General features: G+C 50.0%; 13 protein-coding genes across 13 annotated transcripts; 7 read left to right on the top strand and 6 right to left on the bottom strand.

The window, feature by feature from the left end:
- Positions 1-728: 728 nt before the first annotated feature.
- Positions 729-1916, top strand: B9G98_00625 (hypothetical protein; the record flags this gene model as incomplete). Its single annotated transcript, XM_024807183.1, has 1 exon — positions 729-1916. One exon carries the CDS (start codon positions 729-731, stop codon positions 1914-1916), a length of 1188 nt encoding a protein of 395 aa, XP_024662951.1.
- Positions 1917-2036: 120 nt separating this feature from the next.
- On the bottom strand, positions 2037-2486 carry B9G98_00624 (hypothetical protein; the record flags this gene model as incomplete). Its single annotated transcript, XM_024807182.1, has 1 exon — positions 2037-2486. The coding sequence occupies one exon, from the start codon at positions 2484-2486 to the stop codon at positions 2037-2039; it is 450 nt and encodes a 149-aa protein (XP_024662950.1).
- A 101-nt stretch (positions 2487-2587) lies between these two features.
- B9G98_00623 (hypothetical protein) lies at positions 2588-3058 on the top strand (the record flags this gene model as incomplete). Its single annotated transcript, XM_024807181.1, has 1 exon — positions 2588-3058. The coding sequence occupies one exon, from the start codon at positions 2588-2590 to the stop codon at positions 3056-3058; it is 471 nt and encodes a 156-aa protein (XP_024662949.1).
- A 59-nt stretch (positions 3059-3117) lies between these two features.
- On the top strand, positions 3118-4230 carry B9G98_00622 (Threonylcarbamoyl-AMP synthase; the record flags this gene model as incomplete). The annotated part of the gene is made up of 1 exon (XM_024807180.1): positions 3118-4230. The coding sequence occupies one exon, from the start codon at positions 3118-3120 to the stop codon at positions 4228-4230; it is 1113 nt and encodes a 370-aa protein (XP_024662948.1).
- A 118-nt stretch (positions 4231-4348) lies between these two features.
- Positions 4349-7039, bottom strand: B9G98_00621 (Calcium-transporting ATPase 1; the record flags this gene model as incomplete). Its single annotated transcript, XM_024807179.1, has 1 exon — positions 4349-7039. One exon carries the CDS (start codon positions 7037-7039, stop codon positions 4349-4351), a length of 2691 nt encoding a protein of 896 aa, XP_024662947.1.
- A 288-nt stretch (positions 7040-7327) lies between these two features.
- Positions 7328-8182, bottom strand: B9G98_00620 (hypothetical protein; the record flags this gene model as incomplete). Its single annotated transcript, XM_024807178.1, has 1 exon — positions 7328-8182. One exon carries the CDS (start codon positions 8180-8182, stop codon positions 7328-7330), a length of 855 nt encoding a protein of 284 aa, XP_024662946.1.
- A 153-nt stretch (positions 8183-8335) lies between these two features.
- Positions 8336-11845, bottom strand: B9G98_00619 (hypothetical protein; the record flags this gene model as incomplete). The annotated part of the gene is made up of 1 exon (XM_024807177.1): positions 8336-11845. The coding sequence occupies one exon, from the start codon at positions 11843-11845 to the stop codon at positions 8336-8338; it is 3510 nt and encodes a 1169-aa protein (XP_024662945.1).
- A 223-nt stretch (positions 11846-12068) lies between these two features.
- Positions 12069-12872, top strand: B9G98_00618 (tRNA(His) guanylyltransferase; the record flags this gene model as incomplete). Its single annotated transcript, XM_024807176.1, has 1 exon — positions 12069-12872. One exon carries the CDS (start codon positions 12069-12071, stop codon positions 12870-12872), a length of 804 nt encoding a protein of 267 aa, XP_024662944.1.
- A 605-nt stretch (positions 12873-13477) lies between these two features.
- Positions 13478-14575, top strand: B9G98_00617 (hypothetical protein; the record flags this gene model as incomplete). Its single annotated transcript, XM_024807175.1, has 1 exon — positions 13478-14575. One exon carries the CDS (start codon positions 13478-13480, stop codon positions 14573-14575), a length of 1098 nt encoding a protein of 365 aa, XP_024662943.1.
- An 891-nt stretch (positions 14576-15466) lies between these two features.
- Positions 15467-15694, bottom strand: B9G98_00616 (Cytochrome c oxidase polypeptide VIII, mitochondrial; the record flags this gene model as incomplete). The annotated part of the gene is made up of 2 exons (XM_024807174.1): positions 15467-15652; positions 15683-15694. 2 exons carry the CDS (start codon positions 15692-15694, stop codon positions 15467-15469), a joined length of 198 nt encoding a protein of 65 aa, XP_024662942.1.
- A 182-nt stretch (positions 15695-15876) lies between these two features.
- Positions 15877-18032, top strand: B9G98_00615 (Vacuolar protein-sorting-associated protein 33; the record flags this gene model as incomplete). Its single annotated transcript, XM_024807173.1, has 2 exons — positions 15877-16067; positions 16355-18032. 2 exons carry the CDS (start codon positions 15877-15879, stop codon positions 18030-18032), a joined length of 1869 nt encoding a protein of 622 aa, XP_024662941.1.
- B9G98_00614 (NEDD8-activating enzyme E1 catalytic subunit) lies at positions 17986-19158 on the bottom strand (the record flags this gene model as incomplete). The annotated part of the gene is made up of 2 exons (XM_024807172.1): positions 17986-19053; positions 19117-19158. 2 exons carry the CDS (start codon positions 19156-19158, stop codon positions 17986-17988), a joined length of 1110 nt encoding a protein of 369 aa, XP_024662940.1.
- A 118-nt stretch (positions 19159-19276) lies between these two features.
- Positions 19277-22741, top strand: B9G98_00613 (Elongator complex protein 1; the record flags this gene model as incomplete). The annotated part of the gene is made up of 1 exon (XM_024807171.1): positions 19277-22741. The coding sequence occupies one exon, from the start codon at positions 19277-19279 to the stop codon at positions 22739-22741; it is 3465 nt and encodes a 1154-aa protein (XP_024662939.1).
- Between the last annotated feature and the right edge of the window lie 11 nt (positions 22742-22752).

Here is a 22752-nt window from a genome sequence, read left to right as displayed (position 1 = left end):
TGCCAAATCCTAGAGGGTAAGGGGCATTGCTATGGCAACCACTCCGCGGGAACCGTGCGTTTTGTCGTGGAGCGGCGGCGGCAAAGAAAATGCGCCGCGAACTTATGCAACACTATAGTGAAACATCCCTTTTGAACCGGTCTAGTCGTTTTTTAATTCGCCTGGGCTCCAGCTTCGTGGCCAAATTCAACACAAAATCCAGTGGCCACGTGGATCATGCAATGCAATCTGCACAGGGTTTGAGCCAAGTTACAACGTTTAGAAGCTTGCTCCGCCTACCCTTTCCTTGTAAAAGTGTTGGGATAGCCGAAGAAACGATTCGATTGAGGAAAGCCGACCGGGATCGGGGCATCGAGTGCGCTCGTAGGCCAATTGCCCGTCTCGGGGCGAATGTTGGAACATTCTGGAAATTCCGCAGCCGCCGACATTGAGCCCCCCCAAAATGTTGCCCGCCGTCTTAATTATCGTGCAATTGCAACGACATTGCTCCGAAGAATTTGCTGTTTTGAAATCTATGAAATTCAAATGACCCGTCACGCGGGCTGTGGGCCTTTTATCTTGGCGTGCGGGTCATCGCGCGGATCCTGGCCGGCCGCGAGTGGGCTAAACCAAATAGCAATGTACTCACTAATCTACTACATTTGAATTATTTCGTTTCCGCTCAACAGTTGGCGGCTTTTCTCCACCACCCCATATATCCCTCACCGGTGATCGGTCAGATTGCTGACATGGACAACCTCCGCGACACAATCTCGAACGTCTCCCTGTACGACGTCAAAGCGTACGTACGCAAGGCGCAGAACGCCGTGCTTAATTTCAGTGACACTGAGGCGAAGGTGCGGGAGGCCACCAACAACGAGCCATGGGGGGCCTCGACGTCGTTGATGCAGGAAATTGCTGATGCGACCAACAGTTACCAGCAATTCCACGAGATCATGCCGTTCATCTACCGAAGGTTCACGGAAAAGAGTGCAGCCGAGTGGCGTCAAATTTACAAGGCTCTGCAGCTGCTAGAATACCTCGTCAAGAACGGCTCCGAGCGGGTGGTGGACTACGCCCGGTCGCACACTGCAGTTATTGACATGCTTGGCCATTTCCACTACGTCGACAAGACGGGCCGCGACCAGGGTGTGAATATTCGGAACCGAAGCCAGGAGCTTCTGGCACTTCTTTCCGATGTGGAGAAAATCCGGGCCGAGCGTAAACAAGCCCGCATTTTGAACAATAAAACCGGGGTTACCAGCACCGGCTCCAGTGGGCCCAACCGGGGTGGTTTTGGCGGCACTGGCAAAAAGTACGGCGGGTTCGGCTCTTCGTCGATCCAATTCGGCGGCGGCGGATACTCGCAGCAGGTGTACGGCGACGGCGGCGGCTTCAACGGGTCGAACTACGATCCTGACGACCACCACGCTGGTTCGCAGGACGACGGGTTCGAGGAGTACGATGCAGGTTTGCCCAGTGCGGGAAACTCGAATGCACAAGCGCAAACAACTGCATCTGCTGGTCAGGACATGATAGACTTTGGGAAGCCGCAGATCCCGTCCAAACAGGCTGACGACGCCGACGACGACGACTTTGCCGACTTCCAAAGCGCGCCCAGCACGTCTGTCCCTACTCCTGCTTCCTCAAACAACATTCTAGACCTATTTTCCGTCGCTCCCCCGGCCTCAACGCCCGCTACAGCGGCACCTTCTCAACCGTTCGTGGCTCCTGTCCGTAACCAGCCCATGGGCGGCGCCCAGCCTCCGCCTAAAAAGGACGACGTTTTTGGCAGCCTCTGGTCAACGTCCAAGTCCACCACGTCGTCGAGCGCCAAGAACCCGCTGGCCGCCAAGGCGCCCACCCCCACTACGGCTACGACCACGACGACCACGACTCCGGCCGTATCGAGTGGTGACGATCTTCTCACGTTTTAAAGTTATAATATATAAATCATAGCAGCATCTACTGGGCCAAAATAATAAGAATGTCGGGGGGTCTGAGCTGGTCTCTGTAAACCCCCGCGGAGAGGGGAATAAGACACTAATGCCGACCGGTCATGTTGCGTCCTTATTGGGCGCTAGACAGCTGGATCTACGGACAGGCGACGCGCCAATATAGGCCAATGCAGCCTCGCGGTGGGGTATATGCTCTGGAACGGGGTGTTCACTGCCTACTTCCTCCACAGGCTTGCCGGCTTTGGACATAGCGTAGTCGCCCGAGTCGAAGAAACGGCGCTGCTTTAGCTGGTTCTTGAGAATCTCCGCACGTGTGGGCAGCTTATTTCCATATCTTTCTCGAAACAGTCGCTCCTCTTCTTTGAGCTCCTCAGACATCGTTGGTGAATCAAACAGGTGGTGGATGAGGGGCGACCAAAGGCGGCGGTCCGTTAATAAGCACACACTGGTCGATCCAGGGGTCTGCGGCCCAGGCCGGTTTGGCGGGGGTTTCCGGGTGCTCTGGGGCCCAATTGAGTAGGAACCGCTAATTGAGGCTAACCCCAACATGCAGAGCCATGATCCCGTATCCACCTGAAATACCTGAGTACTCTCGGTCTTGGCCCTTTACCACGTAAATTAGCGCCCTAATTACTCAACTCCCACTAGTCATGGGAAACACCGCCTCGAAAGCTGCTCGCAAATTGCCGCGCCAGGTGCCGGCACAGACTCAAATGGCGCTGAAGGTTGAGCCGACGAGAGTAAACGAGCCCACTGCTCGCGAGCAAAAGGAAAGCGTCCGCCCAGACGGCCATGATCCCGACGATTTACTCTCCCGGCTCAGCCGAATCGGGCCCGTGAAACTCGAAGAGGACCAAGCCAAGTACCAGCCAGCAAAGTCAGACGTCCTGATTCAAACCCTGGAATACCGTGCCCGAGTCCAGGCTGCCGATGCCGAGGCCACTGCCAAGTCTGGGGTCAAAACGCTCCTGCCTGCACAAACCGTCACGGCAATTCTCCAGTCCCTGCAGGCAGGCGACTCCAGAGAATCCATTGCAAGATCCTACAACACTACACTTGAAACTATCGATAAGCTAAAAGCACTCAGCGTCCCCAGAATGACCGTAGGGCGCCGCCAGTAGCCCCCTGTACATAGCCTAGAATCGCAGATAATGACTAAAATAAATTTTCAGACTTGTGCATGACTGCGGTGCTGAAGGTTGATCCGTTAAAGATTACTTTTGATGGGATCCATGCACGGATTGCACCGTCGAAAACGCTGGACAATCTGCGCATTGCTGTAGATGCTCTAAAAAAAGACCAGGTCGTGGCTTTCCCCACAGAAACCGTCTATGGCTTGGGGGCTTCTTGCCAAAGCACTCCCGGTGTTCAGGGCATCTATGCGGCCAAAAACCGCCCGGCAGACAACCCTCTTATTATTCATGTTTCGTCTCGTGAGCAGCTCGAAACCACCCTGTTGCAGTCCGTGCCCAGCCCCAAGATCCCTCCGATCTATGTTCCGCTGATTGAAAAGTTCTGGCCGGGTCCTCTCACTATCTTGCTGCCATTACCTGAAAACACCACAATTTCTCCGGTGTGTACTCTAGGCCAGTCCACGTTCGGCGTCAGGGTGCCTGCGAATCCAATTGCTAGGGCACTGATTGAAATGTCCAATCTCCCTCTTGCTGCGCCTTCTGCCAATGCGAGTACGAAGCCAAGTTGCACAACTGCCCAGCACGTATTCAACGACATGAGGGATCGCATTCCGTTTATCATTGACGGTGGTCCTGCGGATATCGGTGTGGAATCTACGGTTGTCGATGGACTGGTCTCTCCTCCCCAGATATTGCGACCGGGCGGGGTCACTTTGGAACAGATCCGCGAAATAGGTGGCTCGGCTTGGAAGAATGTTGTTATTGCCAAGCCCAATGCTAAAGAAAACGAAAAAGTACGCACGCCGGGTATGAAATACCGTCACTACTCCCCCCAAGCCTATGTGACAGTGTTTCAGCCGGGAGCCGAACACAAGCTTGTTGATTTTGTGAGGAACCGCAAGGCCACTAAAGTCGCTTATTTGAGATCAAAAACATTCCCCAAGAGTGCATTCGCCGGTCTTGAAAATGTGCAAGTCTACGATATGCCGCTCGGAACAACAAACAAAGACATTTCACACAACCTTTTTAACTACTTCCGGGAAGCTGACTCGTTAGGCGTTGATCTCATCATTGTTGAAGGCATTGACGTCACTGAAGAGGGTCTAGCCATCATGAACCGCATTCATAAGGCGGCAGGAGAGATAGTTGAAGCTATCTAAAGCATCTGATTTTTTTTTAATTGTCTGTTACACGAGCTGGTGTAATAAAAAAAGTGCAACCTCCGTAGTCGCCATTTTATTTTAAGTTATTCTTCAAGCATGATACCATACTCTGGTTTTAAACAAGCTCAGCTTGTAGTGAGGGTCGTTCCATAGCCTCTTTGCGGATCCAGCGTTTAATGAACTCGTCAGACACCCAAATGGAAGAGGTGATCACCAGCAAAAACAGGATGTCTTTAAATGATAGCGCCTCAGTCTGGAATACACGTTGGAAAGGCGGAACGTAAATCACGGCTAGCTGTCCCAAAAGTGACAGACCAACTGCGTAGTTGAACATTTTATTAGAAAAGAATCCGAGGTCAAACACAGATCGGGTGGCAGAACGCGAGGTCAAGGCGTTAAAAAGGTCAAATAAAACAAAGCATGTAAACGACATGGTGGTGTCGCGAGCAGAAACCTCGTTGTCACTCATCTCTCGAATGTAAACAAACATTGTGCCAAGCAAAATGATTGCACCTCTTAATGCGACTCTATATCCAACAGCAGGCGTCAACACATGGTCATGTCTTGAACGAGGAGGCTGATGCATCACAGCTGGGTCGACTGGTTCAACACCCAGTGACTGTGCCGGGGGTCCATCCATCAAGATGTTGATCCACAAAATCTGCATGGGATTTAGAGGATTCGGTAGCTTGAATAGAGTGGAAAACACAATTAATGAGAGAGCAGCTACCGACGTAGACAGCTGGAAAGTCAAGAAGGCTTTGATATTCGTGAAAATGCCTTTTCCATCACGAATAGCATCTAGGATTGTGCTAAAGTCGTCATTCACGAGAATCATGTCGGATGCTTCCTTTGCAACATCTGTGCCAGATCCCATGGAAACACCAATATCAGCTAGTTTTAGGGCGGGAGCATCGTTGACACCGTCACCAGTCATGGCGACAATATCACCGCACATCTGAAGCGACCGCACAATCTTGAGTTTCATCTCAGGCGTTGTACGAGCGAAAACCAAAACATTTTCAATCGCAGTAGAAAGTTCCTCGGGTGAAAGCTTCTCTAGGGTAGGTCCGGTCATGATGCAGTTATCTAGAGATGGGCCACTAGTAGGAACAGGAATACCAACTTCCCTAGCCGCAGAAGCAGCAGTATGCTCATTATCACCTGTGATCATAATAATTTTAACGCCACATTGAAGAAGGCGGCGCATGCTACGCTTGACACCCGGACGAGGGGGGTCATACATGGAAACAAAGCCAGCGAAAACCAGTTTTTCGAGTTTAGAAACGTCCTGGCTATTAGCACGATAAGCCAGTGCCATAATACGCATGCCAAGATCAGCTTCGGCATCAGCAGTGCGAGTAATTTCTGCCCGCATGCTCTCGCTCAGAGGGACGGGCTGACCGGCTTTATCAATGGCCATCTCACAATTAGGTAGTAGCATCTCGATAGCACCTTTGACGCACAAAATTGTCTCTCCACTGGAGCTTTGAGCGGCGACAGCCATCCATTTACGGCTGGAATCGAACGGTGTCTCGGCGACTCGGGCCACGGAGGACCGGAAATCGTCGTAGCCAAAATGAGACAAAATGTTTTGCAGAGCCACATCAACAGGATTTCCGACGTATTTCGAGACACCACCTGCAGTGATGAGCTTGCTGTTATTGCAAATGCTCCCTAGACGTAGGGCAACCGACTGAGCACGTGTTGGGTGGGCTTGGCCAGAGACCGAAACTAGATCACCTCCAGCATAAATTTTAGACGCAGTAAGTTTGTTAAGAGTGAGGGTACCTGTTTTATCCGTGCAGATGACGTTAACCGAGCCCAAAGTTTCAACCGACGGCAGGTTTCTAATAATTGCGTTAGCTTTAGCCATCCGCAACACGCCAAGCGCCAATGTGACAGTAACAATGATGGGCAAACCCTCAGGAATAGCTGCAACGGCAAGAGAAACACCGATTTGGAACATTTCCAGAAGCTTGCGACCCTGAATCAAACCGATAAGGCAGATAATGCCAATGACACCAAAGCTCATAATCGACAGCTCTTTTCCGAGTTTGTCCATCGAAATTTGCAAAGGTGTTTTGGGTTTTTCAATCTCGGTCATCATGGCGAAAATGGCTCCAAACTCTGTGCGGGCACCAGTTCCCACCACGATACCAGTTCCGTGTCCAGTGGTCACCAGAGTGCCCATATGAGCGATGCAGGTTCGTTGGCCCAGGGGTGGCACAGAGTAGCTTAAAATTTCGAACTCATTCTTGTCGACAGGATGGGTTTCGCCAGTTAGAGAGCTCTCGTCAATAGTCAAATGCACGGCAGAGACAATGCGCACGTCTGCTGGCACTCGGTCACCGACTGAAAAATGCACAAGGTCGCCTGGAACCAAGGTGGAAGCAAGCACCGTGCTTTCAACACCCTCACGAATAAGATGAGCACCCGGGGGCACCAGGGTATTAAGAGCTTTGAGGCTCTGCTCAGACCGGTACTCCTGGATGAAGCCCACTGATACTACGACAAAGATCGCGACGGCAATTGAAATAGCGTCTTCTTTATTGCCCAAAATAAGAGACAGAACGCTCGATGCAATCAGCATCAAAATCAACGGGTCGCCCGTGAACTGGCCGAAAAAATTCATGAACAGCGACTCATCTTCATCAACGTCTAGCGAGTTTTCACCATAAACGCTTCGGCGGTGATTGGCATCCCGCACAAATTCCAGACCAGTCGTGGCAGACGTATGTAGCTCACGAGCCGTATCTGCCACGGTGATCCTGCAGAACTTGCCGCTCGGCGTCTCTTCGTTCATGATGACTAGGCAGAGCGCGTTCTACAGGTTTTTTGTGCCACCGCTGACACGTAAGTTGTAAGATCAGGTTAGATTGGCAGCACATGAGCTCTGATCAGGCGAAACATAAAAAATGCGGCAAAAACCTCAAGGCCGTGGCCTCAAATCTATTTTGTATTCTGTAAAATACGCGGATGTATACACGATGCTACCTATATATCAGTTATCGCGAAGAATGAAAAATGGTCAAGGGTTACTTTTCAGGGCTTCCCAAAAAGACTCGAGATAATCAAAGTGGGTTCTACGGGCTTATAGATTGGCGTGAAATTCAACAGAGAAGGCAACACCAGTGATAGCGCCGCCCTTACGAATAACTTCGCCGGTTCCACTTTCTACGTCGATCTTCCAAAGCTGGCCTTTGAGGTCGCCAACATAGACCGACGATTCGTCAAAGCTCACAGCCAACCCAATTGCGTCGCCCATTCCGGCAAAAATCACCCTGTGGTCCACTAACCCGGCATCAGTAATCGTTGCCGAGTTCAGACTGCGGCCAGTCGGGCCCGCACCCCGGTCCGTCCAGTAGAGTCTACCTGAAGGGGCAAGCTCGAGGTCAATTGGCTCAGGTAGAGATCCCAACAGCTCTTCAACCTTGCCGTAGCCATCGCGGGTGACGCGGCAGATCCGGCCCTTAAAGCCTCGGGTGGGGCCCTTTTGGGTGAAATAGACGTAATTCTTCGTAGGCTGAATCCCAACATTCCACCGCATAGCATCTTTTTCTTCTCCTGTCCCAAACACGCCCGTAGAAAGGAGCTGGTTCAGCTTGCCATCTTTGGTCGCCGAGTAGACCTTCATGCCCTCGCGGTCGCAGAAAAAGAGCTTGTTGTTAAAAATACGCAATTGCTTAGGGGTCACAATGCCACTGGTAATAATCTTGCGTCGGTTCTTGCCATGGAAGTCGCAGCTCTCGACCGTGCCGTCCTCCTCAAAGAAGGTGTAGTCGGGTCCAATCTTACCCATGTTCGTCCAGTAGATCCGCTGTTCGGAAAAATCAACGTCAACCCCATCTGGGACGTCCTCAAGCTCAAGAACAGTTGTTTCCTCGTGTGTTCGGAGGTCAAAACGCTTCAAAGCTGGCGGGTTCTTTTGCAGAAAGACAAGCTGCATGACTGTGAAACCCCGCAAGTCCCAAGCGTCTAATTTATACATCAAGTAGCCCAACACACTTAGCCGAACACCGTGCCGATAACAATACAATTTATGCTATAGCAATGTCTTTATTCATTTATCTATCCATTTCACACTGCAGTAATGAATGCCTTATTTTGGTTGGACGTCGAAACGCATGCGAACGCCCATAGCCGCCAACTCACTATCGAGGTATCGCAGCACAAAAGGCATGGCAACCTTTGTGATATTGCCACCTCCGGTGAATTTGACGCCCTGTCCGTCCTCCCATGCGTCGTTGAGGTCATCGGGACGGCCAGTGAGACGGGTGGCACATCGTCGGCAGTGCATCTGCGCCTTTGTGCCAATGCGGGGCACTGACTTTTGTGTACTCAAGATCGAGCCACAGTCTCGGCAAACATACGCTTGTGTGTAGTCTGAGCAGTTCAGCAGACGGTCTTGCAACAGGAAGGCTGCACCGTGACCAATGAATGCATCACGCTCCATTTCACCGACACGGATACCACCACCGCGCTTTCGTCCCTTCACGGGCTGCATGGTTGTGCTGTTCACCGCACCGGTTGACCGCACCTGGAACTTATCGTTGACCATATGACGCAAACGCTGGTAGAAAACAACTCCAATGTAAATATCAACTCGAAGCTCCTCACCAGTGACACCAGAGTACATGGGCTCATTGCCATGGTAGTTGTAGCCGGCGGCTAAAAGCTGCTCACCAAAGTAATCAGCAGCTGTTTGTTGCTCACTAAACTGGAAGGGAGTACAGTCTTGCGACATTCCGTGGAGAGCGCCAGCCTTACCGGCCAAACTCTCCACAAACATACCGATGGTCATACGCGAGGGGAAAGCGTGGGGGTTGATAATGACGTCGGGTTGGATACCGCTTTCGCTGAACGGCATGTCAATGGCCGGCCACTTTTGTGAGCAGACACCCTTTTGTCCGTGACGCGACGAGAACTTGTCACCAATATTAGGAGAACGGTTCACACGCAACTTGACGGTGAGAGATTGCAACTCTCCATCGCCAGCGTCGTCACACAAGAGTTTGACTTCTTGAACATATGCTGGCTCTGAAGATTTGTATGGCTTCACTTTAGTCTTGCCAAGAATCTCATCATAGTAGGCAACCATAGGATCGCCGCTCTGTAATAGTGTACCAATGATAGGAAGTCCATCATCGTCAAGCTTTTCACGCCATTCAGTTGGCCAAGTATCATCACCAAAGCCAAATCTTTGGGTGATGGGGTCGCCACGAGTGCGCTTCGAACTCAAGTCGATTTTTTCGACCTTGTAAATGGAACCATGACCGAACCCACGCTCAACAGCACTCTTATTGAGAATCATAGCATCGTCCATATCGTAACCAGTGTAGGAAATGACAGCAACAACTGCATTAGTGCCGTTGGGGAATTCGTCGAGACCATACTCATCGTACAGCTTAGCCTTGACAATAGGAGACTGGCCAGTCTGTAGCTGATAGATTTTGTTGTCCGAGCGGCATGCCAAGGCAGTACCAGGAGTACCCATAGTCTGTTTACCCATCTGGCACTGGTACATATTACGAGGAGACTGGTTAAAGTCAGAGAATGGTGTCATATTGGCCAAAATCGAGAAAATGTTTGTGGGCGAGTATTCAACGTGGGTGTGCACGTTGTCTTCAATTTCATCGGGAGTGACGGCAATATTCATATAAACCTGCTCGAAAGGTCCGACAAGGTCCTCTTTGCCATTCAATGGCAAATACTTGACAGGGCGAATCATACGTGCCAAACCTGTGAAAAGATAGAGACCTGGATATTGGCCACCATGAGATGGCGGGACATAACCGATCTCGAGTGAAAGCGGTACCTTGGGAGTCTTAGAGTCCTGCATTTTGACCTTCCAGTAGCGCAGCGTGTTCGCAATGATCTTGGCCTGCTTGTGAGTGGTGTAACCGAGCACACGGCCATTGAGCTGAACGCAAGCCACAGTGGGACCGGCTGCATTCGCTTCGCTCAAAGCAGAGACACCCAATTCACGCAAACGGACGACAACCTCATCTGTCTTCTCCTCCTCAGCAGTGACTACTTTGCATTTGTGGGCCAAATGGTTAAGCAGACCACAAGGGGATCCATCTGGTGTGTGCACAGGACACAGGAAGCCCCAGCTTTCGGGCAAAAGCTTGCGTACTGTGGTAGTCTTAAGCTCAGCAAAGAACGAGCCACGGTGGACCATCCGGAAATGGGCCAAGAAACGGTGGAAATTAATTTTCTCTGCCACAACAGTATAACCAGAGACCTGTTGTAAATCAAGACCAGAAGGTGAGACTAGATTACCCGTAGATAAGAAATACTGCATCTTCTTACCAATGTCCTCAGTCAGTCTCAGAAAGATGCGGTTAATGAACTGAGGGTCATCAAAGTTAACAGCTTGACGACGAGAGACAGCTTGACGCACAGTCTCGCGGAACGAATTCAAGTACTCATCGATTTTCTCTTTGAGAATCATTCCATAGAGAAGACCAGGAAGTAAGATCTCTTGATGCTGTGCAGCGTCGGGGTTGTCTTGCGCACACTCACCGGCCACCAGGGCGTAGAGCTTGCGGATCATAAATAAAATCAAACGCTGCTTGGCAAAGTTATCACCGGGGAGATGGACCAAGACAATGCGGTCCAAAAACAGACGGCCGACATCGTAGTCGCTCATATCTTCAGGAGCCTGCATAGCAACTCGGAACTTATCACCCAAGTGGGTGAGGGCCTCGTAATTGGTTTTGGTATTGTAGGCCTTGTAAGAACGAAGCATCAGTTCTAAACGATCAGTCAAGAACGAGTTGGTGGTTTCAGCACCCACAATACCATCGAAGATTTGACGGTCGTTGATCTCCCCCAGAGCTTTAAGGACCATCACAACAGGAACCAAGTACTCGTTTTTACGCCATGAAAAGCGGAAGGTGACTTGACCATCATTGAGGTAATGCAAAACATTGGTCTGCGAGCTTTGATCGGGGCGAACCGAGCGGATCTGGATACCGTACTTGGAGTAAGACAGTCCACGGTTTTGGAACGATGAACGCACAATAGCCATAGGATGGTTTCGGCGTTGAACAATAAGCATACGGATCAGCTTCTCAATACCGTTAACAATAAAGTAACCACCCATCTCCTCACTTTCCTCGCGAACAGCTACCAGCTGCTTGGGCGACATATTCTTGAGATGACAACGGCTGGACCGAAGCATAATGGGCAACTGACCAGCATCACGGTCCTCATAACTGATAGGACCATCGTTGACCTGGTAGGCAAAGCGCAAGGTCAATCGTCCACGGTAGGAACAGTGACGTTCTCTGCACTCGGCGGGAAAAGTTCTCCGCTCAACACTGAGCTTGTCTCGGGGAGGAACGGCGGGTTTTGCGACACTCACAGACTCAATCCAAAAAGTCAGTTTGTTGCCCAGCTCTTCGCCGGTATGACTGTCGAAAACAGCTTTTTTGCCAATATCCTTGATTCCGAGATCAAGCAGACCACCACCGGGGCCCTCGAACAGAGCATTGAAAGATCCTACATGAGGCTCAATAGCTTCATGTAGAAGCTGATACTTGGACTTGTCATCTGGTGGCGACGCATATCCTTTCTCTCTCTCAAGAGTGCCAAACGACTTCATGACAGTTCAAGATCGAGAAACAATTTTTTTGGCTTACCAATTTTTTTTTTCATATGGTCTCCGGGCACCTACAGGCCAACATCCCAAGACAGTAATCCATTAACACCCCCGCAGGTTGATCGGTTTGATTTTCTTTTGTTTTTATTCTCTGGGCTGATATCAAGATAGCGGTCTAATTGTGGCAGCAAGAGTTGAATTTAGAGAGCCTAAACTGCAAAAAAATATGGCTAATTCACAGTATCAATATGTCAAGAACTTTGAGCGGGAAAATTTTCTATTGCCCGAGACGTACATTGTGGTGAGAGTGGACGGACGAGGATTCCATCGGTTTTCGAAATTCTACAATTTTGAAAAGCCCAATGATGTAAGGGCATTGAATGTTATAAACAAAGCTGCAGAAGGGGTATTCAGATCCGTGCAGGATATTTTTATGGCGTACGGTGATAGCGACGAATACTCATTCGCATTTGACCGCTCGAGCAATCTATTTGAGCGTCGTGAAGCTAAGCTCGTATCGACGGTTGTATCGACATTTACTGCTCACTACATAAGCGCGTGGGCGAGCCAATTTGACGAGCCGCTCAAGCCTGAGCACCTGCCTACATTCGATGGGCGAGCAGTATGCTATCCAAACCTCAAAGTGCTACGAGATTATTTTGCGTGGCGACAGGTAGACTGTCATATCAACAATTTGTACAATACGACTTTTTGGACATTGGTTTTAAAAGGTGGGCTGTCAACGCAGGAAGCCGAACAACGGTTATGTGGGACGCTGTCGAGCGACAAGAACGAAATACTGTTCAGCGAGTTTGGTATCAACTACAACAATGAGAGTGAGATGTTTAAAAAAGGAACTACTATTGTGTGGGAGGAGCCCTTGGTAGGTACTGGTCAATCGGGTGAGGAACCAAGTGCCCGGCAAGTTCAACGAATGGCCAAAAAACGCTCCAAGATAGCCCTGCAGCTCTTGCATGTGGATATCATTCGCGACCAGTTTTGGGGGAGGTTCGGCCCTAACCTCGCGTGATTAGGGTCTAATCCAGGGATGCGGATGCACAATACAAACGTTGAGATGTCCAATATTAAACATGTGCAGATATTGGAATCCGCAGCAGGCGAAAATTTATTGCCGCAGCGCATCTCGGAGCACGACGGGTTCTACCGATTGAAAATATTTAACAAAAATACTTGACAACAACGATGCTAGATTAATCGTAGCTCGCGACAAGGAGTTCTTAACTACAGGGCAATGTGAGAGGTTCTTCCTGTGCAACACCCTTACCCTACCCTTATGAGCATCCCGGTAGTTCGCGCGCGCCCTCCACCTTACCCTTCTAAGACACATACGGTTGCCCCCCTGACCATTGCCTCTTTTTGGTTTACTCCCACTCACCTGCCCATCCCCACTGTGTTCTGTAAAGTACACACATATCCGGTAACAGGCCCGAATCTTCATTTCTGCGCCTAGAGATCCTCTTTAGTTTCTTGTTGCGTGGCGCCTCATTATCTCAACAGCAACGGCCAACTAGCTGCCACGATCCTTATCCAACCTTGCACTCTCTTTTGTTCATCTGGTGTTCAGTGTATTATTTTTGGCAATTCGTCATCTACACAAGCATTGTACTTTTAGCAATGTATCAGAATAAAGAGTCTCCAAGGGTCATACGGGGCTTGAATCAAGGTTCAGAAAGTATGTTCCACCAGCCCTACACACCGACCCTTCAGCAACCTCCGTCTTTGATGCCGCAGCAACAGCAAGGGTCCCCATTTTCCGCAGGAGGGGACTTTGTATCTACACGAAAAAATTCCACGGCTAGTGTTGCTAGCCTGGGCTATCAGTCGGTGCCTCATACGCCGCTCAACCAGCGGCCGCCTCCGCCTGGCGAGGTTTACATGCATCATTTTGGGTCGATATCGTCTGTCTGCACCACCGACGACGAAGAGTTCAATGAGACTAGCCACAAATGGCTTGCTGAACACGACGCTATTCTCGCAGATCAACTGCGTGCGTACGTTGACGACCCTACGACCGCTCCATTCTCTGGACGATACCCTCCGTCTGGAGTTATCCAGAGAGTGGCGAAAAACACCATCAAAGCTGCCACCATGCAGCGCATGCAGTTTCCGCATAGCGCTCGGGCAGTCCGGCGAAGACTCCTTCAACTGGCTGCATTAGAAGCCGAAAATATGGGCCCCGATGCAGTGCCTTCTAGCCGATTGCAGCCTGCAATTACAAACTTTGGCGAAGGCTACTTTGAATCTAATATGGACCTTTGTGACGAGGCAACGGCGGTTCTGGCTGAGTCCGATCGGCTAGCTGCGCTGGACACTGCAACCGAAAACTCTATAAATTACACTGAAGGCTCACAATCGGATGCGAAAATTGGTGCAGAACCATTGGGTGGTTTGGACAGACAATCACGAAGTCGCGTGCCTCCTCTCGACCTGAGTCTTGAAGATCGTTTTGAAAATTATGACGAGGATTTCCACTTTGATGAAACGCCGCGGGCTCGGCAGAATTGGAAACAAGGAGCTTATCCTCGTGACTTTTCTAACGTTCCGCTAGCTTCGCCGTTCAAAGAAGCGTTTACTCTACCCAAGAACACTGCCCCTATGGGTAGTCCACTTGACGACGCAGATATTGAAGGGTTCAACGATGATGTGTTGAACCTTGTAGCAAAACGCAAGCGAGACAGTCTACGCATGAAGCGTGGCGCTCGACCCAGTTAGTGCATATTCCAATACTTTTTTTTTTCCTTTTTGGTTAAATTAATGTTAATTATCAGACTAGATGGCCAAGAAACCTTTGTTACAATTGCCCGGGTCACGCTCGCCGTGAGCAGAGTCCGAGACGAGCAATATTTCACATTCATAGCCCATACTCAAACAATGAACTAAAAAAATGCTAACTCTGTGGATTGAACACAGGACCTCCAGATCTTCAGTCTGGCGCTCTCCCAACTGAGCTAAGTCAGCTGTTTTCGAACAAAAAATTCAGTATGCATAGAGTAAGAGATTCAGCAGACCAATTGCAGCATAGATTTCATGTCTGTGTTACGGAGACATCTAGTGAGCGTTGTTTCAACTTGAACTAGCATGCTTGAAAATTTCTGGTATTTAATCGACTTAATTCCCTGTGTTTAACCCTCTTGCCGTGGTCAATCGAGGCAAGAAATAGATACTCGGTAGGTGACTGTTAGCCCTGGTAACCTACATGTTCTTGCCATTCAACACTCAATACATGGTCAATTGAAACATACCGGCGACCGCACGGCAACAAGGCTAACCATCTATTGCTGTCACGAAGAAGCAGCAACGCACCGTTGCCGTTGCGATTGGCATTTGAAGCTTTCGATCATGGGGTTATTCACCTACAAATATACTACTACGGCACATTCTCGAGCGCCACCCATGAAAATAAAAAGCCACCAGCTGAATAAATAGTCGGGCTAGAAGCAGCAGGAGCAACTTCGCAGCAAACACTCGAGAACTCCGCAACACCTGCTCGCAAGCTCTGGCAAATGAGCAGACGATCCAGGTAAGATCAGGCCATTATTAATGCCAGTGAGAAAGGTATTAAAATAGAAGTTTTAGCAGACCATATGTACTATAGGGTTAAATTTAAAGATTGCCGGCCTTCTTCAAGTTGTAGTAGGTGATGGCAAAAGGAGTAGAGAAACCAACAATGAAGAAAGTCCAGTGGATGACAACGAAGGGGATCTTACGGTTGTGGACCTTGAAAGGAAGGTTGGAGTAGGGACCGTCGGGGCCGTGACCCATACGGGAAACAGTGCTGGAGAAGTTGCGCTTGGCAACACGCATGGAGTTTGCACGGACAGAGCTAAACATTGATCAAAAAAACCCTCTGGTTGGTATGAGAAAGGAACTGCGCTTAGGTGAGCAGGTCACCCTATGTAGCTCACTCGTCGGGGATTGCTGGCGGCTGATAGGTCAGCACCTTCCCAGGTTGCGTGAGTGGGTGCTATTTGCCAGTTAGTCAGGTGGTGTGGTTTTTCCCATCTACACTAGACATGGTTGCCAACACTTCCGTTACCCGCGTTGCCGGTGTGCTCAAGCGCCGCATCATCATCGATATTGCTGCTGGTTTCACCACCGGCTGCATTGCTGCCTTCTCCTGGTGGCACTTCTACCACCAGAAGCGTCTCCACTTCCGCGAGCAGTGGTACGTCGACTACGCCAAGGCCAAGGGCGCCGCCGCCGAGTAGGTCTGTTTTTCAGGACCGCAAAAGATAAGGACACCCATGTTTGCGGGCTAATAAAGTCGGCAACTCCAGGTTCAGCTCTTCTGTCTTCTTTGATCCGTTGACTCTAGTTCTTGTCTTTAGTTATATATCTACAAAACTCATTTTGTCACCACGCACTGCGTTTAGATTCTGCGCAGCGGGCTACTGAGGGCCAGTTTCAATAGCCTTTAACCTCCTCCGCTCCTCCTAGTGTGCTGAGCTATTTGAGCCGAGCCATTTGGTCTGCTTATTAACCGGCAGGCAGTGGCTCTCTCGATATGGAAGCTGATTCGGCAGGCGAGTCGCTTCGACAGGCTTTGCTGGACATTGGCGGCCCGAAAACACTGGCAATTGACTCGGGCCTCACAGCTGTGGTGTCCGCATTATGTCCCTACAGCTCGTTGAAAGACTGTGGTGTTTCTGACGTCGTGACGTTGACGAGGGAAACCATTCGAGGAAATATCGTTTACGTGGCATCGGGCAGCCCAGAGTCTGTCAAACTGGTGTGTGACAATCTCCAAAAGAGCATTGCCAATGATGGGGAACGAATTCTGCTCGTCAGGCCCCGCACCTCGCCTCTTGTGGACCTGATTCTCGATCAGCATGGCCTCACTGCGGAGGTCAAGGTCTATGACTGGCCGGCGTTTTTTATGCCTGGCCCCGTACTTTCAATGGGCCTTTCGCCAACTATGCCTGTGAATGAGTTGGTTTGGCAAACCGCAGTCGCGCTCAATGCCTTGCAGGCAGCCAGTAACGGGCCCTTTAGCCGCGTCACCGGCCATGGCTCCGCTGCGAAAAGAGTCTCTGAACTCCTACAAGACTTGCAGGGTGAACACCAGGCGTCTGCTGTTGCCAATGGTGGGTTTGAGTACTATTTTGGGTCTGCATTTGTGGGCTGCGATGTCGATTATTTGTTACTGATCGACAGGCAGGTCGATTGGGTCGGTGCGTTGGTGTTCCAGTTGACTTACCAGGGTCTTTTGGACGAGATCTATGGCGTTTCCCCCGGCCAAATTGTGAATGGACCTGATGGCAAAGTCAAACTGGAGGGCGAGCTGTTTAATATGATCCGGGATCTAAATTTCGGAATGGTGGGCCAACGCCTGAATTCGTTGGCTCGACAGCTGCAGACAGCATACGACAAACGGCACGATGCAAAATCGATCGATGAAATTCGCGAATTTGTCGCAAAACTCGGAGACTTGCAGTCCACTCAAATTCAGCTGAAGCAACACACAGCTCTTGCAGAGGCAATTATGAGCTATGTCCAAGGCAACGAATTCACGGCGTGTCTGGAGTTTCAGCAGTCTCTAGTCGAAAATGAACTAGGGACGTCTGAAGCGGTGTCGCAGTTGCAAGAACTGATTTATCGCAAGATCCCGGTGGCTCGAGCCGCTCGACTGCTTTGTTTGGTATGCCTGTGCCGAAGTGGACTGAAAGAGAAGCAGCTGCATACTCTGTACAACGATATACTTCGAACATACGGGTATGAGCACCTTCAGACTCTCCATGATCTGGAGAACCGAGGTCTTTTGTTCACCACCACGCAAACAAGCTATGCTCAGATTGCCAGGTCTTTCCAGCTCAGCAACCAGAACGAAAAAGTGTCAAAAGTTTACGCAGGGTACACTCCTTTATCCGTCCGGCTGGTCCAGGCGGCAGTAATGGCAGTTCGGGGAGACCCCATGCTACTCGGAGAGTATTTTGACAATGTTCAAAAAAGCGACCACCCCAAGGAGGCCAAGCTGCGCAAAATCCTTTTGCGCAACAGTGGTAGTCATGATAAACAAGTCATTATGGTTATGGTCATTGGCGGTGTTACATACGCGGAAGCGGCGGCTATGCGAGCGGCGGTTCCTAGTGATAAAGAACTTATTGTTGCTTCAACAAGCGTGATCACCGGTGATCGTCTTGTGAAAACCGAACTGTCACCCGCAGACTAAACGGCAATGTGGCATCAGTAACCACAAGCTCTGATCCCGACTCGAATAGCTCAGAAAGAGGTTTAGTCAAATTTGCCCTGGTAGCTTTTTCTAAAACAGGTGGATTTCGCATGTACAATGGACCACTTGCCGCCGAAATAGATGCTTTGGGAGCCTGTACTGCAATAGATTCAAGAAGGTCAGATAAGGTTGCAGATTTAGCTAAATCAACCCTCAGCGCTTCCCCTCCGCAAACCGGGCAGTCTGGACGAGCGTCAAGTGAGAACGGGTATGCGTGGGCGCCATCGTTCCCCGCATAAGTCATATAATTGTCAAGTGGCGGGGCAATTGCAGTCGCGAGTTTGAACGCTTCAGTACAGCATGCAGAGGCAACTATCGCATTAGTGGACGCAATGGCTGGAATAATGTGCTTGACGACGCCTTGGGTCAGGCTGAGCGTGACGCCTGAAATGCAATGCTCTTTTGCTCTCTCTAAAGCTCTTTCATACATCTCCTGCATATGGTCTGGGCGGTCGGCATCAAATAGCTCAGAGTGCCACTGGGGCCACCCCACAACCAACGCCCATTCGATGCAATGCTCAGGTAACCGCGGGGTAGCTGCGATCGTGCACAGTGGATAAGTCTTTTGCGGAGCAATCATGTCTAAAGAGCACTCGTAGCATGCAGTGATTGTGGGCAAAATCACTCGAACTTGTCCACGCAGTCCTTCAGTGCCGCCATCTATCAACGGCCGTATAGTGGTTGGGTCGTTGTCGTCCACTAGCCCGACGATCTTGGCATTGATCCAGCGACGAGCCTCGACGCTATCGAGGCCACAAATAACAATGTTAAACCTCTCATAAAAATCATCACTCATATCTTGAATTGCCGACACATGCGGAACAACCTTCACTCCGGGCACTCGCTTATTTACAAATTCAGCAGCCACCGAGGCCTTGGCCTTACCCACATCACTCTCACTGAAAAGAAACTGCCTATTGAGGTTGGTGACATCAATTGTGTCCATATCAATCACGTCGATCTGGCGAAATCCCAATAGAGCGAGGTTTTTGAGGAGCTCGCAGCCAAGTCCGCCCGCGCCAACAACCAGCACCCGAAGGGCCGCAAGATTCTGCCGTGTCGCCATCAGACTATCGCTTGAGCTCAGTATAGCATCAATTCCGGAAACACGCTTCACTTTGTGCGCTAACATCCCTCGTCCACCTCACAAGCCTATATTCGACGGTTCGTAGTGCTGATTCATCATGCTCAATCTCGTTCCGGTGCATAAAAAATCTCTTAGAGATATTTCACCGCTGCCGCTGGTGGCATTCACGGTAGACCCGGACGACCAGCTTGTCTGTGCGTTCGAGATAGATGGGATAGTTGAAATATGCGTGCGCAACTTCCATAATGGCGAGGAATGGCAGCATTTCGAACAATGGCCTACCGAGAGTGAGATCCTCACTATCATGGCTGATCTAGATGGGGTTGTTTGCGTTCTGAAAAATGGTGACATTGTAGAAGTAACCAGCGAAGGTGCGTCTATTCTTGGTGGTCTTGACACTCCGGTTTTGGCTGCTCAGTGGTCCTCAGATCAAGAAGTCTTGTGCCTAGTAGTTGCAAACAAGATCTTGATGCTCAGTCGTCAATTCGATATGATGGGTGAATTTGAGTTCTCTGCAGACGATTTGAAGCTCAGCAAACATGTTTCAGTAGGGTGGGGCAAGAAAGAAACCCAGTTCCAAGGTAAAGGTGCCCATGCTTTGCGAGACCCCACAATGCCTGAGAAAGTGGATAGTGGAATTCTCTGCGATAACGACAGGGGCGACGTTCAGATTTCGTGGCGAGGAGATGGTATGTTTGTGGCTGTATCTGCTATCGAAAGCAACAGACGGGTGTTTAGGATTTTTGAGCGAGACGGAACTTTGTTTTCTGTTTCTGAGCCCTGTGACTACTTGGATAGTCTTCTTTCTTTCCAGCCTCGTGGTGCTGTGATTGCTGCAGTTCAGCAAACCCCTCATCAGATCGTGTTTTTTGAGAAGAATGGTCTGAGAAGATACGAGTTCGCTTTGCAAGATGACACCGTTCTTGGTCTAGACTGGAGTTCTGATTCTGAGGTTTTGGCGGTGAGATATGCCAGTCACGTTGATCTGTGGACGCAAAAGAATTACCATTGGTACCGCAAATCAATTATTTCGGAGCCCAACCTATCCACCGTCTCGCTGATGTGGCACCCTGTGTTGCCTAGGACTTTGTTGATTCAATGGAACAACAGTAGCATCGGTACTTACTCGTTTGTGAGCTCTTTTGCAGAGCATAATGGCACAGTAGCTGTTATTGATGGCGACAAGATTTTGGTTACCGATCTTTCAAAAGTAGTTATCCCTCCCCCGCTCTCGCAACGCCAAGTCGAAGTAGCTGGTCCCACAAACGTTGCAGTGGGGGATGCCAAGCTGGCAGTTGCGACAAACTCAACAATCGAGGTCATTGGTGACTCCAAAACCTCAGTGGCAGTTGAAGGTACCCCTCAACTTGTGGCATTTTCGACGACAGGGCTTCTAGGATACACATCCTCTACTGAGCAGGGAACTCAATTCGTTGTTGAAGGTCAAATTCCCCTCGCATCAGAGATTATTACATTAATTCCTGACTTTTTCCAAACTCAAAATGGCGATATTTTCACGTGGTCAGGTGCCAAAGTTGCGAGCTTTGGGCGTCCTTGTCCCCGATTTGTTGCAGCCAACGAAACAAAGTTCTTTGGACTCACGAGGTCAAACCAGCTTTTATGCGCTAATGCTAACGGCCACACGCAAACCCTAGGCCAGGGTGTCACGTCCATTGCGGTGGCTAGTCCCAGTCTGCTCCTGCTAACCACAATGAATTACCTCAAGTTTGTCCATCTCCACACTCCGGAGCTCGTTATTCCTGAAGACGACAATGACAGTGAACAAGTCCGAATGATTGAGCGTACTTCTATTTTGGTTTCTGTTTTGCCTGCCCAAATGTCCGTTATTCTCGAACACTCCCGCGGTAATCTCGAGACTGTCTATCCGCGAATGTTGGTGGTCAATGCGGTCCGTCAAATGATTGAAAGTATGGACTACGGGCAAGCCTTCACTGTTTGTCGCAAACACCGGGTAGACTTGAACCTAATCTACGATTATAACACCGAGCAGTTCGAAGCAAATCTCGAAACCATCATTGAGCAGATTGGCTCTTCTGACCGTATTGATCTTTTGATTTCGAGCCTTCGAGACGAGGATGTCACAGCTGGTAAATACCGTGCCACCGAGAACACAGTTGATTCAAGTGATAACAAGCGTCCTGGCAAGGTCAACAAGGTGTGCGATGCACTTTTGCCGTATCTTGAAACTAGAAGTAAACTCACTGCCCTGGCATGTAAGGTGCCACCCCAGCTGGAGACGGCACTTGAGCTATGCCAAGAAGAGAAGGATATTCGTCATCTTTGCTTTTTGACAGACGCGGACCTTCTCTACAACACCGCGCTGGGAATGTATGATCTCAAGCTTGCGTTGGCTGTTGCTCAACAGGCCCAGAAAGATCCCAAGGAGTACTTGGCATTCTTAAGGGCTCGTGAAGCTGAGGAAGAAAACCGCCGCAAGTTTACTATTGACGATTCTCTCCGTCGGTATGCATCCGCATTGTCTTGGCTGGTTGTCCCAGGCGTCGCTAACGATGACGAGGTGGTTACGTTCGTGGAAGCTCATGAACTGCATACTGAAGCACTGCTACTTCCAGTTATCGATGAAATTTCTGGACGTCGTGAGAGACTGCTTGAAAGCCAAGCAGAATTGTTGTTACGGCAAGGTGAGTATGCTGCTGCTGGGCTCAACTACGAGCTGGTCGGCGATAACCACAAGGCCTTCAGTGCCTATGTTCGTGCTGGCTCATGGCAACGTGCCTTGTCTTTGGACTCCACTCCAAGTGGTCTTGAGGAAGTGAGCGAATCTTTAGTGCGGCAAGAAAAGTGGGCTGCGGCTGCACAGGTCTTCCACTATTATCTCCGGGACCCAATCCAGGCTATTTCGTACTACTGCAAAGCTTTCCAATTCGATGAAGCCTTTTTGTGCTCTAATCAAAAGAGTGAACTATTAGAGAGGGTTGATGACGGCCTCCGCGAACAATTCGGCTCCATGCAGGAGCTGTTTGCCGATTGTGTGGCTCAAATCAACAGCCAACTAAGACGGTTGCGTGAAGTTCGTGCTCAACGGGCCCAGGACATGCTGGGATATGGTATGGCCGGATTGAGCGTGGCAGATGATGTATCTGTCGCTGGTACGGAAACAACTGTCGCTGCAAGTTATATGACGCGTTACACTGACAAAACAGGAGGAACCGCCCAGACAGGCGCTTCACGGAGAACACAGAAAAACCGGCGTCGTGAAGAACGAAAGAAAGCGCGTGGAAGAAAGGGTACAGTATACGAAGAAGAGTATCTTGTTGCATCCACAGGGCGCTTGATTGATCGTCTTATTCACGCCCAGCCCGATGCCAAGCTGTTGGCAGCAGGCCTCAAACGACGGAAGATGACAGTTCATTACGAAGAGCTGTTGAGTGGATTCAAGCAGGTTCGTGGTCTTCTTGAAGCTAACGTCGACGAAATTTACAATGTCTCGGACAAAGACCTGGAGAGGTATAATGAAGATGGTGAGCTGTACATGGCGCCCCGGCCGGTGTGCCCCACCTTGCCTCAAATGCTGGTATAAAAGTTGTAATT

Source organism: Wickerhamiella sorbophila (assembly GCF_002251995.1).
Source record: "Wickerhamiella sorbophila strain DS02 chromosome Unknown contig1, whole genome shotgun sequence".
NCBI lineage: Eukaryota > Fungi > Ascomycota > Dipodascomycetes > Dipodascales > Trichomonascaceae > Wickerhamiella > Wickerhamiella sorbophila.
Note: the sequence above shows the minus strand (reverse complement) of the source record. Positions and strands in the feature narration are given on the sequence as shown.